Source organism: Vipera ursinii, assembly GCF_947247035.1.
Source record: "Vipera ursinii genome assembly, chromosome: 1".
Classification (NCBI taxonomy): domain Eukaryota; kingdom Metazoa; phylum Chordata; class Lepidosauria; order Squamata; family Viperidae; genus Vipera; species Vipera ursinii.
This window is the reverse complement of record NC_139512.1, coordinates 75,207,664-75,225,048: the sequence shown is the minus strand read 5'-3', so window position 1 is coordinate 75,225,048 and position 17,385 is coordinate 75,207,664. Positions and strand designations below refer to the sequence as shown.

Sequence of the window (17,385 nt, the reverse complement as noted above, 5' to 3'; positions counted from 1 at the left end):
GTAAGTATTATATATAACTTCAGTAAAAAGTTAGAAAAGATAATTAGGAAAAAATATGTACTTTGTACCAGTGGTTGTACATCTCTAGTGTAATAATAATAATTACACCCTCTTTCTCTTTCAACATTCAGTGAGGATCCAGAAACTGTATCTAACAGCAGTGAAGGAAACAGCGGGTCTCCACGTGATGCCTTGGAGACCTTCTTTGTTCGAAAGGTGGGAGCCTTTGTCAACAAGCCCATCAGCCAGGTAATTGCTTTAGTTCACTGCTTGCATATGGCTTCAGAAGTGAAACACAAGGAATGACTTCCCATCACACAGGAGAAATTCCATTCCAGATGGCTGTATTTGGCTTTCTCTAATCTCCAAACTTGACTGACCAGTTTTATTTATTTATTTATTATTTGGATTTATATACCGCCCCTCTCCCGAAGGACTCGGGGCGGTGTACAGGGCAATTAAAACACTATATACAACACATAATATACAAAAATGAAAATAAATTAAACCAAGTAGCCCTAAACAATAAAACACGTTCTAAAATTTAAAATCTAAAATCCCAATCCCTCAGTCCAGGCTGGCAAGTTCAAATAGCCAAGTCTTCAGGTCGCGGCGAAAAGAGCGAAGATCGGGAGCCATCCGGAGCTCAACAGGGAGCTGATTCCAGAGGGCAGGTGCACCCACAGAGAATGCTCTCCCCCTGGGGGCCGCCAGTCGACATTCCCTGACCGACGGCACCCTGAGGAGGCCCTCTCTGTGGGAGCGCACAGGACGATGGGAAGTTAACGCCGGCAAAAGGTACTCCTGTAAATAATCCGGGCCCATGCCATTTTAGGGCTGTAGGCATGAAAATTTGCAGCAATACATCCTGGCAGAAACAGTAGGATTTGTCAGGAGACATTTGAGATTCTGTCTTTTGAACCTCTTTAGGTGACAATGGCCAGTTTGGACATTCCTTTTCAAATGTTTGCTCCCAAGAGCTTTGAACTAGAAGATAACGATCCCATGGTAAGAACTGCTTACCTTTCTCAGTCCTATACAATTGTTGTCAGAATTGTGGCTCCTGAATGCCAGGCATGCCTATAATTTCTGTGCAAAGATAACTTCTTGTTTCTGCTTAATTTTGCACATCAGGACTTGATTATGCTAATTAGACATTTGAATTTCTTCAACAGGTAAATCCTCCTGATTCTCCAGACACAGAATCTCCCTTACAAGGTAGCCTACACTCAGTTGGTTCCAGTGGCGGCAGCAGTGGGAATATCCATGATGATTTTGTTATGATAGATTTTGTAAGTCCATACAACCCTTTACATTACACAAGTAGCTCGTATTTAAAACTCCGTGCTCTGGTATTTGGGGGAAAGTTTTCTTCCAAGAAACATCAATCTCTTTGGTGAATCTGAGGGGTCCTTGGTGCTCTCTGAGCTTGGTGGTTTACTTGTAGATATTTCATTACCAAACTAGGTAGCATCATCAGTGCTAGAAGGGGTTTGCTCTTATTTTTATATATTAGTGGGTTGTCCTGTCAGTGTTTGTGGAAGTATTCTTGGCGGTCCCTTGATTAGGCTGTTGTTTATTGTTAGCTTATTTGTCTGCATTGGTAGTGCCTCAGTTAGGATTTTGTTTATCCCAATAATCTAATCCCTAGTTTATTTTGGAACTGAATCACCTTTGTGAAAGTTCAGATATTTTTCTATTCCAGAAGATTACTTTCCAGAAAGATATGAACCCCTACTAGAATGACCATAACATGTTCCAATACAAAAATGAAATATTATAGGAAATACCAGACATATAGGAGTTTTGTGTGTTTTTCCAAGCCCATCTGGAACAGAATGCTAAATTAAGATCACAATAATTAATTAAACTCTTTGAATAAATATGGCTTTGTAGACCACTGCATTGTTAATAGATAATTAAAAAGTTGTGTGCCCTAATTTTTGCAAACCAAAATTTTTTGCCAAAAGTTTATTTCATTATCCAGAATATATTCTGGTATGAGCAAAGAAAATACCTACAAGGATGCCTTTAACAAAAATGTAACAGTTCAGAAATCAACCATAGCATATTAAAAAAATCAAACTATTTTTAAATTTATAATAAAAATTTATTCTTTCACAAAGTTAAAAATAATATGGGAAAAATATTTTATAAAGCGATTAATCAAACTATTTTTAAATTTATAATAAAAATTTATTCTTTCACAAAGTTAAAAATAATATGGGAAAAATATTTTATAAAGCGATTAATAGATACTATGGAAAAGTAGGAATGGGAGAGAAATCTATTGACAGTTGATACATTACTATTTGAAGCAAAACCTACAGCAATACAACAGTTGTATTTTCATTTTTAAAAGACTTATGAAACAGTGAGTAGACCTGGAGTGAACTAGAAATAACAATGATAGGCTAGGATTATGTGTATCCCAAAATGGTACATAGAGGAAGAAAAGAAGCAAAGAGAAAACTACTGGTTTATTGCAGCATAGTATTAAAAGTCTTTGTTTATGTAACAAAATGTATATACTATCACAATCACACAATTCTGGGCAGTTTCATAAGATTTTTAAGCTCAAGTTCAATGAAAACAATTAAAAAGTTCAGTACAATAGATGGTGACCCTCCACCTTCAGTAATCATTAGAAATGGCTAGAAGGCTAGTTCAAAGGGTATATTTTTAGCAATTTCCAAAAGACCAAGAATGAAAGCACTGATCCCTGGGGTAACCCATCCCATAATATTGGGGATGTATCTGACAAGGCCTGTCTCTGAACCTATGTATCCATTACTTTATATGGTGGATCGAAAGCAGATCTTGTGGATGGCCTCATAGAAAGAAAAAACTAATTATGGACAAGGCAGGCTCTGAGGTAACCTAGTACCCATACCATGTAGGGCTATATAGGTAATAACCAATACTTTAAATTGTGCGTTGGAGCTACTGAACTGACAACCTTTGCAGCAATTGTAGATTGGGCATTAATTCTATTCTGGTATAACTTGCCATGCTATTCTGTATCAACTATATCTCCACGTCATCTTCAAAGGAATTGGACAAGGAATAGATTGTAGTAGTCTAATCATATGGTGATAAAGGCATATAACTGTTGCCTGTGCTTCCTGGTCCAGTTAAATTCATAAAAAGACATACCAGCTGAAGCTGGCCAAAGTTCTCCTTGCCACAGGCTCTATCTGTTGTTCAAGCAGGATGTGAAAATCCAGGAGAGTGGCCTGATTCAGAGCTAAAACTGGAACTGAGATTTTTAAGAGATTTAAGATGTTCCTGGATGAACATCAGTTCCGTCTTGCTAGGGTTTAGCCTGATTTTGTGTCTCCCAACCTAGTTCCTTCTATTAACAGTTGTTACGATGTCTCCTCTTTCTCTCTGTTCCAGGAAATCTAATAATCGTAACACATAGCGGTACCATAAGATGAAACACTGACATACAGTATTGTTAAACAATTTTTACTTACGTGCCTTCTTTTCAACAGGCGAGAGCTCAAAATGATATCTATTTTACATTTTGTTGCTTTTGCAGAATTGACTTAATAAATCTTCCATTTGAATTCTAGAAGCCAGCATTTTCTAAAGATGACATTATCCCCATGGACCTGGGGACTTTCTATCGTGAATTTCAAAATCCTCCTCAGCTCAGCAGCCTCTCCATTGATATTGGAGCTCAATCCATGGCAGAAGACCTGGTAGGCAATAAGATTTCTGTGAGGGACGTTTATATCTATAGCGCTTTTCACTTCCAATTTGGAGAGTGTATTAGTAACTTGGACAGATAGACAGAGCTGTGAACCAGGAAGTTCAAAGTCCAAATGTTAGTTTTTACAAACCTGTATTTGTATGTATGTATTCAATTTATATCCTACTTTTTACTTCTGAGCTTAAGGCAGCATACATAGTGCTCCTCTCCTCCTCTTTTCCCCACAATGAGTATATGAGATAGTTTGCTAAGAATAACTGATTTTCTAGCAGTTTTGACCTTCCTTAAAATTATTGCTGGAATTTCTGAAATATCCTCAGTCTAAACATGCTGAAATATGTCTAAAAATCCGCCAAAGTGAGATAAAACAGGCAAGAACTGCTTGGAAATCTGCCTGGAAATGCCAAAAATATTTTTAATCCCTGGCTCGTGATATGTAATAGCTACCCTAGGGACCCTTATGGCAACAAGATTTTCTTTTCTCTCAGGGGTTTGAAGCTTTTATACAGATTTAACTCTGTTTTCTAACAAACTGTAAAGGGCATCGATGGTTTGAATTTCACTCTGATGCCTAATAAATTCAGAACTTCGATCAGTAAATTAAGGTGTGGCCCTTTTTTTTTTTTGCTTTATTGCATATTAGTTCCTTTGTTTCAAGAATTTTTGTCTGATTGTGGAAAGTTTTTCCCAATGCTCTGACTTTTGTTAAATGCTGGGAAATAATTGATATTATGAAATCTATTTCATGAGAAATAGCATAGTTTTAACTCTATCTCTCCATGCCATTTCAGTAGCTGACTCTTTGGAAGGAAGGAGCTAGTTAACCTTGAGTCTTGGAGGAAACATTAATGGTAGATTCACTGTCACAGACTCATGTTGACTTGTTCAGAGGTGCTCTTCATTTTCAGTTAGTTGCTGTTTTGTATTTTCTTTTTGTGTGATTGAGTCCTGTATGAGTTTGAAAGCGCTTTTAGAAGTGCAGATATGGACAGCTGCATTCACACATTTCACTTAGAAGCTTATTTGTGAGAAAGCAAGCTATAATTTTACTAAGAATGAGTATCTTCAAGCTCTATATATGAGGGGGGTACAATGTAAACACTTTGCTGTTGTGTGCTTTGCTTAGGTTTTATGTGGGTAGATTTTTCCTAGGTTTTGAGAATTGCTTTTTATATTTTGTTGTATTTTGTCAACTGTAAGTATGACCTTACAGTTTCGAGAAGAACCACATGTATATTGATGTGTTCCACTGAGTGTCACTGGTTTCCTTTCTGTGAGCTAAGTAGTTTATTGTTGGCAACTATGTAATTTAATACCTGAGATTCAAGTCCCATTTCTTCTTTTTAAACTCAAGTGTTTGGCCAAATATTTCATATTTGTTTATTTAAATATATTGTAGCCGAAAACATAGGCGTTCAAAATGTTAATTTTGAAGCTCTGATTTATTTCTATTTGTATGTGTTTTCTTCGGCAAATTACTACTTATTAGTTTGCCCTCTAGTCCATTTCTGGCTTTGCGGACTAGCAGTGGGGAGAGGGGATGGTTCCATATGAGTAGCTGGCAAGCATGTGTGTGCGGCTCCATCTGCACGAGTGGTGTGCACCTGTGCCTGCCACTCACTTAAATGGAACACATGTGCTTGCTGCTCGCACAAGTGAGGGTGCATGCGCATTCACCAGCTATTTCCGCAGCCAGGTTGCAAACCCCTCATGGCCTGCTAGTGGGCCGTGGCCCACAGGTTAGGGATTTCTGCTCTAGTCAGTGGATATTTTTGAAATAATATCCAGAATGGCAACCATTTGTTAAGGCCAATCTTTCACAATAATTTTGTGTGGTGATTATAACACAAAATCTTGATTATTATTTTTTCTACCAAGCCAAAAATGGCTGACGCAGTCGTGCCATTTCACAATCATCTGCAGGAAAAATGCAAGTTTTCAGGTTAATGAAAGAGCTTTCTGAATGAGCATGCATTTCTTTCCATTGCATCTTTTGCCCACAGAAGTTTCTGTTTAGCCACTTAGCACATTTTTCTCTTTTCACAGGACTCACTGCCAGAGAAATTGGCTGTTCATGAGAGGAACGTCAAAGAATTTGATGCCTTTGTAGAAACCTTACAGTGAAATTGAACCAAGCTAGAACAGCATCATATGTCCTCTTCGGCACTCTGGAAAAGCAGGCCTATCCATTTTGCACCTGGCTGTCTTCCTTCGGGTCCTGTTATGTTGCACCAACAACGTCATTTGCTTTCTGGGCTTTGTCCAATGCAGAAACAAATGTGCATCCCTTTTGAACTGACCTTGTGGTGAATTAATTCATTTTCCTTCTTGTTACAGTTGGCATCTGAAGCAGTACAGTGAAGAACAAAATGATCGCGTTTGCCTTTTATTATCTCATCTGTAACGATTGTCTATTGCTTCTGCCTCCATCAACCATTGTCTCTTTTCACTTGATTCAACAGAACCATCAACTGAAAGGAACAAAACAAACAGAATCATCTATTCTACATTGAATCCTAAACACTAGCACTGCAGAATTAGTCTATTTTCAGTGTGCTTCAGAGGATAATAGTCACTTCGGATGCTCTAAATAGTGGAAACCAAGTGTTGCACATCGTTCCCCCCCCCCGCGCTGTACAGTTGGGAATTAATCCATAAGAGCAGAAAAAAAGTGCTTCTCATATATTTTTCCACCAACAGAGTCAAAAACAATGCCTGCCTAAGGCTAGACAAAAAGTCTTGTTGCTTTTGAAGAAGCTTCAGAGTTCATGGGGTCTTCTTACAGTTGCTAATTGTAAATACGTATCAGTGATCCTAATTCTTTAGGATTACTTAATTAGGGATCTTTAGTCCAAAGTTTTTACAGATGCTGCTGCTCTATGTTAAGAGAAATAAGAAATATTTATTACTCTAAAGGAAACTATATTTAAAGAAAAATTGTATGTTATGTTTTCCCATTGTTACATAGCCATAGACTGCTATGTTCTTTTCTCACGGCAAAAGTGCTGTGAACAACCTTACAAAGAATGAGGGCATCTTCCTTTGTTTTTTTTTTTTCAAAAGCAGAAATGTTGCGCTGGGAAATTTTATCTTGGATTTGACTTGGATTTCATTCTGCCATCTTGGGGTTCTAGAAATGTCATAATTAAGAAATTAAGACATGTGCTCCAGTGTAGCGAATTTGCAGAGCTCTAAAAAGTTGAGCTCTGTCATATTTGTAAAATAAATTTACTGTAATCTGCGATGAGTTAGAAAGTAACTTGGTATAGAAGTACATTTTACGAGATTTATGGTACTTGTTCTATCGTGCAACGTTTTGTTTAAAGTTGTTTTTTTCTAATGAGTTAGGCATTAAGTAATGCAATTTGCTGACATTTCTATATGTTCTGTTTACTCCGTGTTCCACACTATGAGGAAGGAAGGAAAAAAAACACTTATGTGAGTTTAGGGATAAATTCGGCTCTGGGCACAAGTTCTTCCTTTCCGCTGTCAGAAAACAGGCTGAGAATTCACCTCTGCATATTTTAATGGGAGCAAGCACTTTTAAACTTTAGGAATGTATTTTTGAGTAAACCTGCTTAGGATTGGACTGCCATATACTGTACTGAAGAAAGAACATATCCCCTCATTCCTTCTGTCTTTCATCTTAGATGCGTTTTTATGAGTGTTGCCTTTAGATATGAAGGATATTTATAGTTTAAAATAATGGCATGTGGACTAAGTGCTCTGCTCTTAATAGATTTTGCTTGCTTGGGGTCTAAGACGGGGTGATAGGGAGGGGAGATTATTAAGGCAGCATACATCTTTCAGATAGGCTCTGGGATTTTCTGTTCCCTACCGCTTTGCAGAAATGAGCAGAAAATTAAATCTTGTCTTCTAGCATGTAGTTTATCCTAATGGCTCAAACTGTAAGAAATTTACTTTCAATTGACTGAAAAATATTTTTTAAATTTATTTTCAAAGTACTTGTGATATTGTTATTCATTATTGGACCACTGAAAAACACACGTCTAGGTTCATACCTAAATTGCTCCTAAGTAGGGTGTGTGGGCTTGTTTGGGGGCTCAGAATGATAGTAACATCAAAATTACTTCAAAATAGGTTGCCAGAAAAAGCTTCCAACCCAGTCATATCTGCATAAAATAGGGCTTGATTTCCCAAACCTTTTAGCTTTCCAATCAAAACATTTTATGAATATAAGGGGGGAAAGCATTCCTTATTATTATTATTCATGAGATATCAGATGATGTAGAGCTATTTGTCTGAACAGGTTGGCTTTTTCACCATCGACTAGCCTATTCTTGTAAATGATGGTAAGGTAAGGAAATTGCTTGTTTCTACTGTTCCTACTATTCCTAAAAGTTCTTTTTCTGCCAAAACTGATATTTTTTAAAAAAATTGCACATTTACACGGCACTTATTTCGTTCCCACTTCATTTTCACAGTAAAATGCTGTAGCGATTAAAGAAATTTAGTCAACTAGGCAGTCCTCAGCTTACAACCATTCATTGTTGACATTTCAAAACTATGACTGCCTCGGAAAAAGTGATGTTAAGGCCCATCCTGTAAGTTGCGACTATCGCACCACTGCCCCTGCAGTCCCATGATCACAATTTGGGTGTTTTAACAACTGGCTTACAATGCTTGCAGCGTCTTGCAGATTCAGTGAATTATGTAATTTGCTTACCATAGTTAAAAGTGGACATAAAGTCGGGTCCGGTCAGTTGATGACTCACTTAACAATGCATTGTTTAGTGACCAAAATTCCAGTCCCAATTGTGGTCGTACATTGAGAACTACCTGTAACTATTTATTCTCATAGTTTAAAATTATACAGATAAAATAATATAACTACAAGTCTCTTTGAACAGAATTACAAGTTACTCATGTTGGTATTCATTTCTTGTTCAGTGTTTTTCTTACACTGGAATATGTACTGGATTGTATTCGGTGGCATGATTCTGATGTTCTACCCACAGAATAACCCTTTTGAGAACATCACAGATTTGGGGTTCTTGCGGGGATAGGAAATAGCAAGAAGTACGCTTACATAATATTATAAGATGCTGTTGTCTGAGTTCAGGTTTTGTTTATTTTTTGAAGACAATCTCATTGGTTCTGCCTAATAAACACATCAACTTACTATCCTACATCAATCCTCTTATCAGGGATTCAGTTATCGATTGTCAGAGTATACATTTCTAGTTACTGTGCTGTGAATTGGAATTGATACCTTAGAGACAATATTCAGATGCATCAGTTGAAGGAAGAAGGTTCCTCCCCTGCATTTGTTTGGAAACACTATTCAAAATATTCCACTACACATTCATATAATTCCAATAAAACATTTGTGCTATTTTAAATGCATCTGTTCCACTGACTTTTCTACCAAAACTTCAGATTTTAGCAAGGCAAGATAAACAGCTACCTTCCTGTTAAAGCCCCCAAACCTCTAACTCTTCAGCTACTCCTTGTAGAATTGCCATTTTCATATCACCTTTCCCAACATTTTTTTTTAGAAATATGCCTCTCCAGATTCAATAAAAGCGTATGAATACACAGGATTGTACGAGCAGATACACACACACACAGATCAGCTATGAAGTAATTTGGTAAGATTTTCTATGACATTCACCTTGTCTCCCTTGCAGTTTAATGAAATAGTAGAAATTTGATAAATTGCATTGCTGACTTAGTACTTGAGAAAAAATAATTCAGATATTACAAAAGCAATCTACAGATGTTTGCTGTTGTCTTCATGAAAGACTAAAGTGTCCTTTAGGAGAGAAACATACTCAAAAGCCATCTAGAGTGATAGGAGACAACATATGCGTGTCTAAGTACATATATAAATATAACTAACAACCTGCGATAGAGGCCTAGCTTTGTCAATATTTACATCAATAAGAACTTTTATACTTATGCAGAATGGAGGCAGGTTGATTTAATTATGCTATCAGATTTTCATTTGAGGTTGGAAAGGATCTTGATGGGGATTTATTTTTTTAATCATTTATATAATTACATTATTAATAAATATATGTGCTGATAAAAGTGTCTTTTTTCCGTACTGAAAATATTTGTAATTGGAATTCTAAGGAAAATACAATGTGATGCACAGTAACAGTGAGGTAAACCTGGGAAATATTAAGTAAATGAAATCTATGCATGTACAGTATTGTACAATAAATTGATCACATATTAAAGCTCAGAAATTGACTTGTACACATAGTTTACAGAATGAACATATCTCACAGCTTTTACAAACACATTAAAAAGCAGTTACATACTAGGCTGTAGTCATGCAAATACTAAAACCTTAAATGCAGATTGTCAGATACTATGAGCTAGTAACATTTGTAGGCAAGGCCAAACTTGGCTTTGTGGATGCATGCCTTAAGCCAGTGCTTCGCAAACCTGTAAATTACTCAAAATTAGATAAAAGTGGTCTTTGGGTAACAACACCCAAACCCATTACCCAACCATAACCGGCACAGTTATTTTGACTAAAAGTATTTAACCTACATTGGATAAAAAGAACTTTCTGATAAGTGATATGGTAAGTAATACGATGATTAATTTTGTGCCCTATGTTCCCCAGGTCAACCAGGAAAACGATAAGGGGCAAAATGAATGTATTTTGCTTCTGCAAAGCTTAAGATGTTTAGTTCTCTTGGGTAGGTGAAAAGAGTGAAATCATCTTTTGAACCTCCATATGGTACATTTCAGTTCATGCAACCTATAGAAGATTGGTTGGACACCTTTGGCTTGGCATTTCCAGAGAAGACTTAATATCAGTTTAAATTCATAATTTTAAGGAACAAAAAGGCTTTGCAGCTGTAGTTTCCATAAACAAAAATCATCCTGGTATGGGAACCAAATGCGATAATAGTTTGGATAGCAATTTCTACCCTTTGAAATCTCCCATATTTCCCCAAAGAGAAAAAACATGGTAGTAACCATATTTATGCTGGATCATGTTCTCAGCATTTTGTATGGACAGTATGGAAATTACAAAAAATAAGAAAAATGGTTGTGACAGCAAACACTTAGAAAAAAATAAAGTGAATCTTGTCATATATTTATTATAAATTATAAACATTTGCCTGATGCGTTTCTGTTTTATGAAACACTATATCCAAATCCTAAAAGTAGGCTCTGTTTTTTTAAAAAAAAAGTAAGTAGCTTTCTATGTGATAGTTCATGAAAACTTTATGACAAGTCTATTTTTTATTTGATAACATTTTTTAAAAAGCTAATATGGTACTAGAATCAAAATTAAGTCTCCTACTTTTGAATTTTTGAAGGTTTATCTTGAATTCCATATAAAATTAACTAATCACAGAAGGACACAACGGTGGGTGAAATATATTAATATACCATACTGAAATAAGTAGTGTGATTCCCCAGTTATCTTACTAATTTCAGTCAGACTCATTAGTCAATTATCACACAACCTGTCATTTTCTTAGAGTGAAAGCCAAAATTAAGAACATTTTTAAAAATAATATTCCTTTTCCTGATTACTTTTGATGTATTGTTCCTTTCATTTCCCAGTCACTATATTTTCATTTTTTTTTCCTAAGAGCAATATGGTTATATTCATATTTGGTATATTTATTTAGTTAATAGTTAGGACAGAAGAAAAATTTATGGTTCTCACAGTTGACATTGTTCTAGTTTTTATAACACTCCACACTACTGACAAGCAAGTATGCTCTCCCTCAAAGGAACATACATACTTCACATAGGACCAAAGCTTATCTTCAGAAGCTGGGTGTTTAATGAGACCATTACCTAGAAAGATAGTAGTAGTAAGAGTCTATTCTAGATAGGTTAGCCACCAATGAGGTTCTAATTTCAAATTTATTCCTCTTTAGTTATAGTGAAGATACAAACATTTGGATGTGTAGTAACATTACTCCAGATCTGAAAGCAATTAATTAAAACAGCCGAAGTAGAGTTGGAGAAACTCTAGATAAAATGGACTGCACTATATCTAATAAGCATTGATTTATACATAATAGGGACAATTATGCTAGATCCACCCAACACAATTTGTTTAACAATGAAAAAAAATAGCTTCTATACTTTCAGGTATTGACTTAAGCAGTCAGTACTTGAAAATATAGGAGTCAATAGGAGGTGCCTATTATTAAACAGCATCTCTTAATAACAACTAGTCTTAGAATAACAAATGGAGACGCACACCAAAATTTGTTATTGGATTTGAGTGTTTATTGAAGTACAAAAAGTGCAAACTCTGAATACAAGATTGGTACCACTGGAAGGATATAAACAAGGTTATGTAAATAAAAGTCACAGTAACAACCCCCAGCCTTGCTCCCAATAAACAATCAAAAGTAGTAAAATATGGGGGGAACAGCAACAAAAATACCTCACTGGAGAGTGTGCAACAAGGACTCATTTGGCCATGTAATATTTGGCTGAAGCAGCACACATAAGACATCCAGATTGGGCCTCAACATCAGCAGTGTTACCCAAAAACTGTTGTGTCAGTACAAGTAGAGGAGCAGCTGCTAGCAATGTGGGTACAGAATGTGTTCCAAGGATGCCAAAGAATCAGTGGGTTTACTGACAGGCAAAAGAGTGATAGAGTGGAGACACAGGGCTCCATCTACAAATACTGGGGTCAATATCTAACATGAAAGCCAAGCAACATTAAACAGGAATACGTAGATGTACCACTGAAAGGACAGGAGGAGAGGAAGTAGAGCCACAACAAGCTATCAAGTTATATTAAAAAAGGAGGTGGGAAGACATAAACATGTAGCTGCCCCTCTAATTACTCTGACTGACTGCTTGGATACCCCAGTTCAGGCAGCAGGCATTCTGGAAATCAAAACTTGGGAGAGCAGTGTAGTTCAAACCACATATTTCATTCTTTTAAACCGTCTCGCCCAATCACAGGTCTATGGCTAGCTATAGTTTCAAGAAGGCAAAATGAGAAAAGATAAAAGAAACAAAGCAATCATATGCTTTAGATTTTCTGGTAGCTCAGAGCAAAGTGAGAAAATTAAGAATTATTTACACTGGCTCACTTCTACAGTTTTGCAAGTTTGCTTTCATAATATGCACTTAACAAGATATATTTTATAACCTGGCAACGCAAAGTCACATTCAGGAATTTGAAATATATGTAGTTGATAAATGTGTCATTGCCCAGGTATGACAATACTGAACCCCCAAGAAACTATTTTCTTTTCAACTTGTATTAACATAATTCTGAAACTAATTCAGTATAGAAATTATAGTTTGAGTGCAAGGACTGAACTTGCAGCACTGGGACCTTACTATCCTAAATTGCGGTTTCTGTACAATCAAGTTTCCTTTTCACCTGGGCATTTTTAATAAACAAAGCAATACTTCTACAGCTTAGAATCAGACCAAATCTAGTCTCAGTTCACAATGGCATACTATAAAAAACAGCCTACAAGCTATTCATGGCCTGAAATATAAAACAATGAAGCTAATATTGATAATGGTTTCTATGCAAGGCCACTCCTCAGTCATGCTAAATAATATATAAAAGTCATTAAGAAAAAAAAAACCTTTTGATAATCTTTATAACTTTTCATTTCTAGCTGAAAGGGTCCCCTGTTTCTTTAGACTAAGCACTATGTACAACATATCAGATTAATCTTATATGCCTTAATAAAGGAGAATGAACAATCTTAGCACATCAGCCCCTCTTAATAGCTTCACTCACCTTAATCTGCCATTCCCTGTTACCACTAAGAGTCTGGGATTTTTTTTTTAATTACTGCTAGAGCTCTTTTACCAGCCATGGTTGAAATACTGGCATTGATAACCCAGGTACACGTTTTAGTTTGCACTGATCATTTGTTAATTATAGGCATAACAAACAATTCTATTACGTAATTGCACTGAACTATGGGGTAAAAAACATTGCTAGTCTATAGAATTGTACGACTTTGGCCCTCTGCTTTGTAGGGTCAACTTATGGCTATGTGGTCATATTCAGCTGCTAACAGAGCTGTCAGCAGGACATAATGGAAATGTTAAGATTTTATCTTAAAACTATGCTAAAGACATTGTAGGGCAGTGCTATTTTTATCTACAAAACTAATTTCATGAGGCAGTCAAAAAGAGACAGTCAAAAAAACCAGATAAACCTACTGCAGGGCTATCTCAGTTCCTAGAAAAGGAGAAAGCAATGCTTCATACCTCTCAAGTGCCAAAGAAACCAAAGGTGCATCAGGGTCATTTTGACTAAGTCCAAAAAAACTACAATTAAGCCCCATAAGAAAAAGATATAAGAAACAAATTCATTCTTTAATAAAGTTGGCACAGTAGATCCCAGCAGATTAGAATAAGGTTTGGCCCTGTTATGAAGCTTTTGCTTGAAAACAATCTAATTCCAATGTCTAAAGTGCTGCATCCAGAGCCACCTAATAGCAGACTTCCTGTGTTTCAGTCACAGGTATGGCCAATATTTGATCTGGACTTTGGCAGAGAGGAGCTGGCCTGGTTGAATGCATGTCAGTACATATACACGTACTCGCATTCATTATCTGCCAGTTAAAAAGGAAAGGCTTGCTGCCAAGGCCATTTTGAAAAAAAAATTGCTGGCAAAGACTAGAGGAGAACATTGACAAGGCAGAAAAGTGAGCTCCGGTGCAGCCAAGAGCACGTATCTTTACATAACAGGAACACCTGATAAATAGATCAAGTGTCAGAGCTGCATGAAATCTATAGATAAGTTTCCAGGCACTTAAACCAGTGGTATTATGGTTCAGTTTTGCCAGGGACTAAGTCCATGCTGCATCCATCAAAGGTATAAAGTGTATTCAGCAAGTCACTATCAGTCTTAAACAGGATTGCCTGACTTGGGCACCTGTGAAGAATCAATTTGGACCGGGGGAACTGACTGAGATAAATTCTACCCTAATCCAGTCCCCCAGGGCCTGGTAGTAAGAGAAAGTAGCTCCACCGACAGTTAACGAGGCTTATCTGATAGGACACCTTTGGGAAAGGAAAGGAGATAAAACATTTAAGAACAACCTGAATACTAGTACAAGTACCCAAGACAGAATAGCCAAGGTAGAGCTTGATTTTTAAGATCTGCTTTCCCTCCTCATCTGATAAGCCCCCTCCTGCAAAACCCTCCATATGTACACACAAGCAAACTTTCACGCTACACATCCATCACCTGGAACCTCTTCAGATTGGCCACATCTCCAAAGCAAGGTAGAAACAAAAAAGGAGGAGGAGGAGGAGAAAGGAATGATCACAGTGGACACAGAGCGTGCTGACACAAACAGGTTATGGCTCAAGCCTGTGTGTTCTGGAAAAGCTGCATCTGGTTGTCCAAGAGGAACTTGGTAAAGGTGTTGATAGGATTGATGGCTTTGAGGGTTATAGCTGCATCTTTAGCCCACAACAGATTTGGGCCAAATACTACTGCCAGATTGGCATTGGTCATCTTGTTGATATCACTGTTGGCAGAGACCTACGTGTGAAGTAACGGGAAAGAAAGAGAAAGAAAAAAATTTAACCACTCGAAAAAAACAAACAAACAGGAATTTGATTCAATGCTTCTTAGCTCCTTACCATCTATTCAACTCTCAGGTTAGACATAAAGACCAAAGTTGTCTTGCATAAAAAATAGTGTTATTTGGAGTTTAGAATACCTGACGTTTAATAGACTACAGGCCTTTAGTTACATTTTCTTTCCTTCCCCATTTATGGAAGCAGTCATCTGCTAATTTCTTTTAGTGTTTTGGTTTCAATCTTTTCTGGAATAAAGTAACAAAAATCTAATTGGTAGATATTTACTTTCTTCAATTTATAAGCCACTTCAACTGTCCAAGGACATGTGAGCAACTTACAAGAGAGACATTGTGAGTCGAGTGATAAATTTGATTGATTTAAGATATGAATAAAGCTATCCACTTTTACAATGACTTTGGATGTGTAAAAAACATACAATTATTTTAAAAATAAAAAAAACCCTGAAAAACTGGCTCTTTCTCCAGGCCTTCGGTTAGAGTGGATTTGCAGGATTTATTGCCTTTTAAATGGCTGCTTTTCTTTTGAAGTTTGCAGGCATTGTATTATTATTTTTTGAATTATATTGTATGACTGTTTTTACACATCCAAAGTCACTGTAAAAGTGGACAGGGAAAGAAACACCGAGAATAAAAAACTACTATCTTAGCACCATAAAGTGCCCTGTCTCACACATGAAGACCTTTCCTAAGCTGACAACATGACTGGGGCCATGCGGATTTTCGGCTTCTTTCCCAGGCAGCAGGTAAGACTACTGAAAAGATACATCTCTGGTCTCGCAAAGTGTCATAATTTTAACAATGGGACTTAGAATGTGCTTATTCTGTTAGATCAAATAGGACAGCCAGGTATAACTAATTCAATTCAATCAGAATACAGCTGGAAGGGACCTCGGAGGTCTTCTAGTCCAGCCCTCCACTAGAGCCTAGAAGCAGGCCGGCTCATGGGTAATCAGGATGAGCCTCAAAGAGCTTTAAAGATGACTAACACACACACACACAAGGACATACAAATTTGTATATAACTTTTGGCAATCTTGTTCACCTGCCGCAGAATAGTAATACAGGTTTCATATCTTGTCCCTTATACTCTTAGAGATGCTTTCTATTGCATGGATAACCCTAAGGAAAGCGGGGGAGCAGATGCTGCGTAGAAAATCATCAGGTAAGAGAGACAGGCCAGGCAGAAGGACCCACCCTAATGGCTCTAGCAGTAAAAGTGGCAGGTGGGAAGTTTGTACTTTCAGACTTACAAGATTCTGTTAATGTGGCCTGACAATAAAGTAGATTTAGTTCAGCTGGTCGCGTTTCCTGACTGGTTTAACGGAGAAAGCCAGCATCAATTTTGCAAGTCTGAAAGTACAAATTTCTTGCCTACCGCTTTTAAATGCTAGAAAGGTGTGTCATTCCTAGGTTTCTTCTTTGACAAACAATTGAGGGCCCCTGTCTCTTTTGTCGGAGGGTTTCTTAGGCAACATTTCCTTCCCCTTTCCTTAAAGTTATCTATGCCTTGCATCACACTATCAAGGAATTAAATTCTGTAAGTATTAATTTTATTTATATTCCCTATATTCACTTTTAATTTTGTTTTTACCACACCACACACAATGAGGTGCACTTTGGCACAGTGGTTAAAGCATTAGGATATAAACTGGGAGACCACGAGTTCTATCCCGCCATATAAATTCTTTATTAGCAATTTGAATAATTTACACAAATTTATTTATTTATTTATTTTATTAAATTTATATACCGCCCTATTCCCGTTATATGAGAGCGCTTTTCACAAGTAGAATATTTGTCAATAACTGGAAAAAGCGGGTCAGGATGGAGCACTATAGAAGGGATACAGTTTGCATTTAGATCCTAAAAAGCTTGCAAGTATGTATCCGAATTATCAGCCTAAATGTTGGAGGTGCGGTGATGAAGATGCAACATATTTTCACATATGGTGGACATGTAAGAAGGTTAAGGCTTTTTGGATAAAAGTCTGGTGGAATATGCAGAAGATTTTTAAACAGAGGATAAAGTTTTGTCCGCAACTTTTTTTGTTGGGAATAATTGCCGACGCTACAGTTGTGGACACCAAGTTGATGTTGAACTTAATTACGGCAG

At 36.8% G+C, this 17,385-nt stretch overlaps 2 protein-coding genes across 9 annotated transcripts in view; one reads left to right on the top strand and one right to left on the bottom strand.

Annotated features, from left to right (window-relative positions):
- ATG13 (autophagy related 13) overlaps positions 1-9,943 on the top strand; it is a 29,894-nt gene extending 19,951 nt beyond the window's left edge. For 5 of the 6 annotated variants that reach the window (XM_083379554.1, XM_083379558.1, XM_083379557.1 and 2 more), the window contains 5 exons: positions 132-249; positions 931-1,008; positions 1,176-1,292; positions 3,579-3,707; positions 5,765-9,943. In XM_083379554.1, coding sequence (XP_083235680.1) covers positions 132-249; positions 931-1,008; positions 1,176-1,292; positions 3,579-3,707; positions 5,765-5,842 — 520 coding nt within the window. In that variant the 3' untranslated portion in view covers positions 5,843-9,943. The remainder of the gene's footprint in view (positions 1-131; positions 250-930; positions 1,009-1,175; positions 1,293-3,578; positions 3,708-5,764) is intronic. The other variant, XM_083379555.1, reaches the window with a different exon arrangement.
- A 1,991-nt stretch (positions 9,944-11,934) lies between these two features.
- ARHGAP1 (Rho GTPase activating protein 1) overlaps positions 11,935-17,385 on the bottom strand; it is a 35,627-nt gene continuing 30,176 nt past the window's right edge. For all 3 annotated transcript variants that reach the window (XM_083362061.1, XM_083362063.1, XM_083362062.1), the window contains one exon: positions 11,935-15,212. In XM_083362061.1, coding sequence (XP_083218187.1) covers positions 15,033-15,212 — 180 coding nt within the window. In that variant the 3' untranslated portion in view covers positions 11,935-15,032. The remainder of the gene's footprint in view (positions 15,213-17,385) is intronic.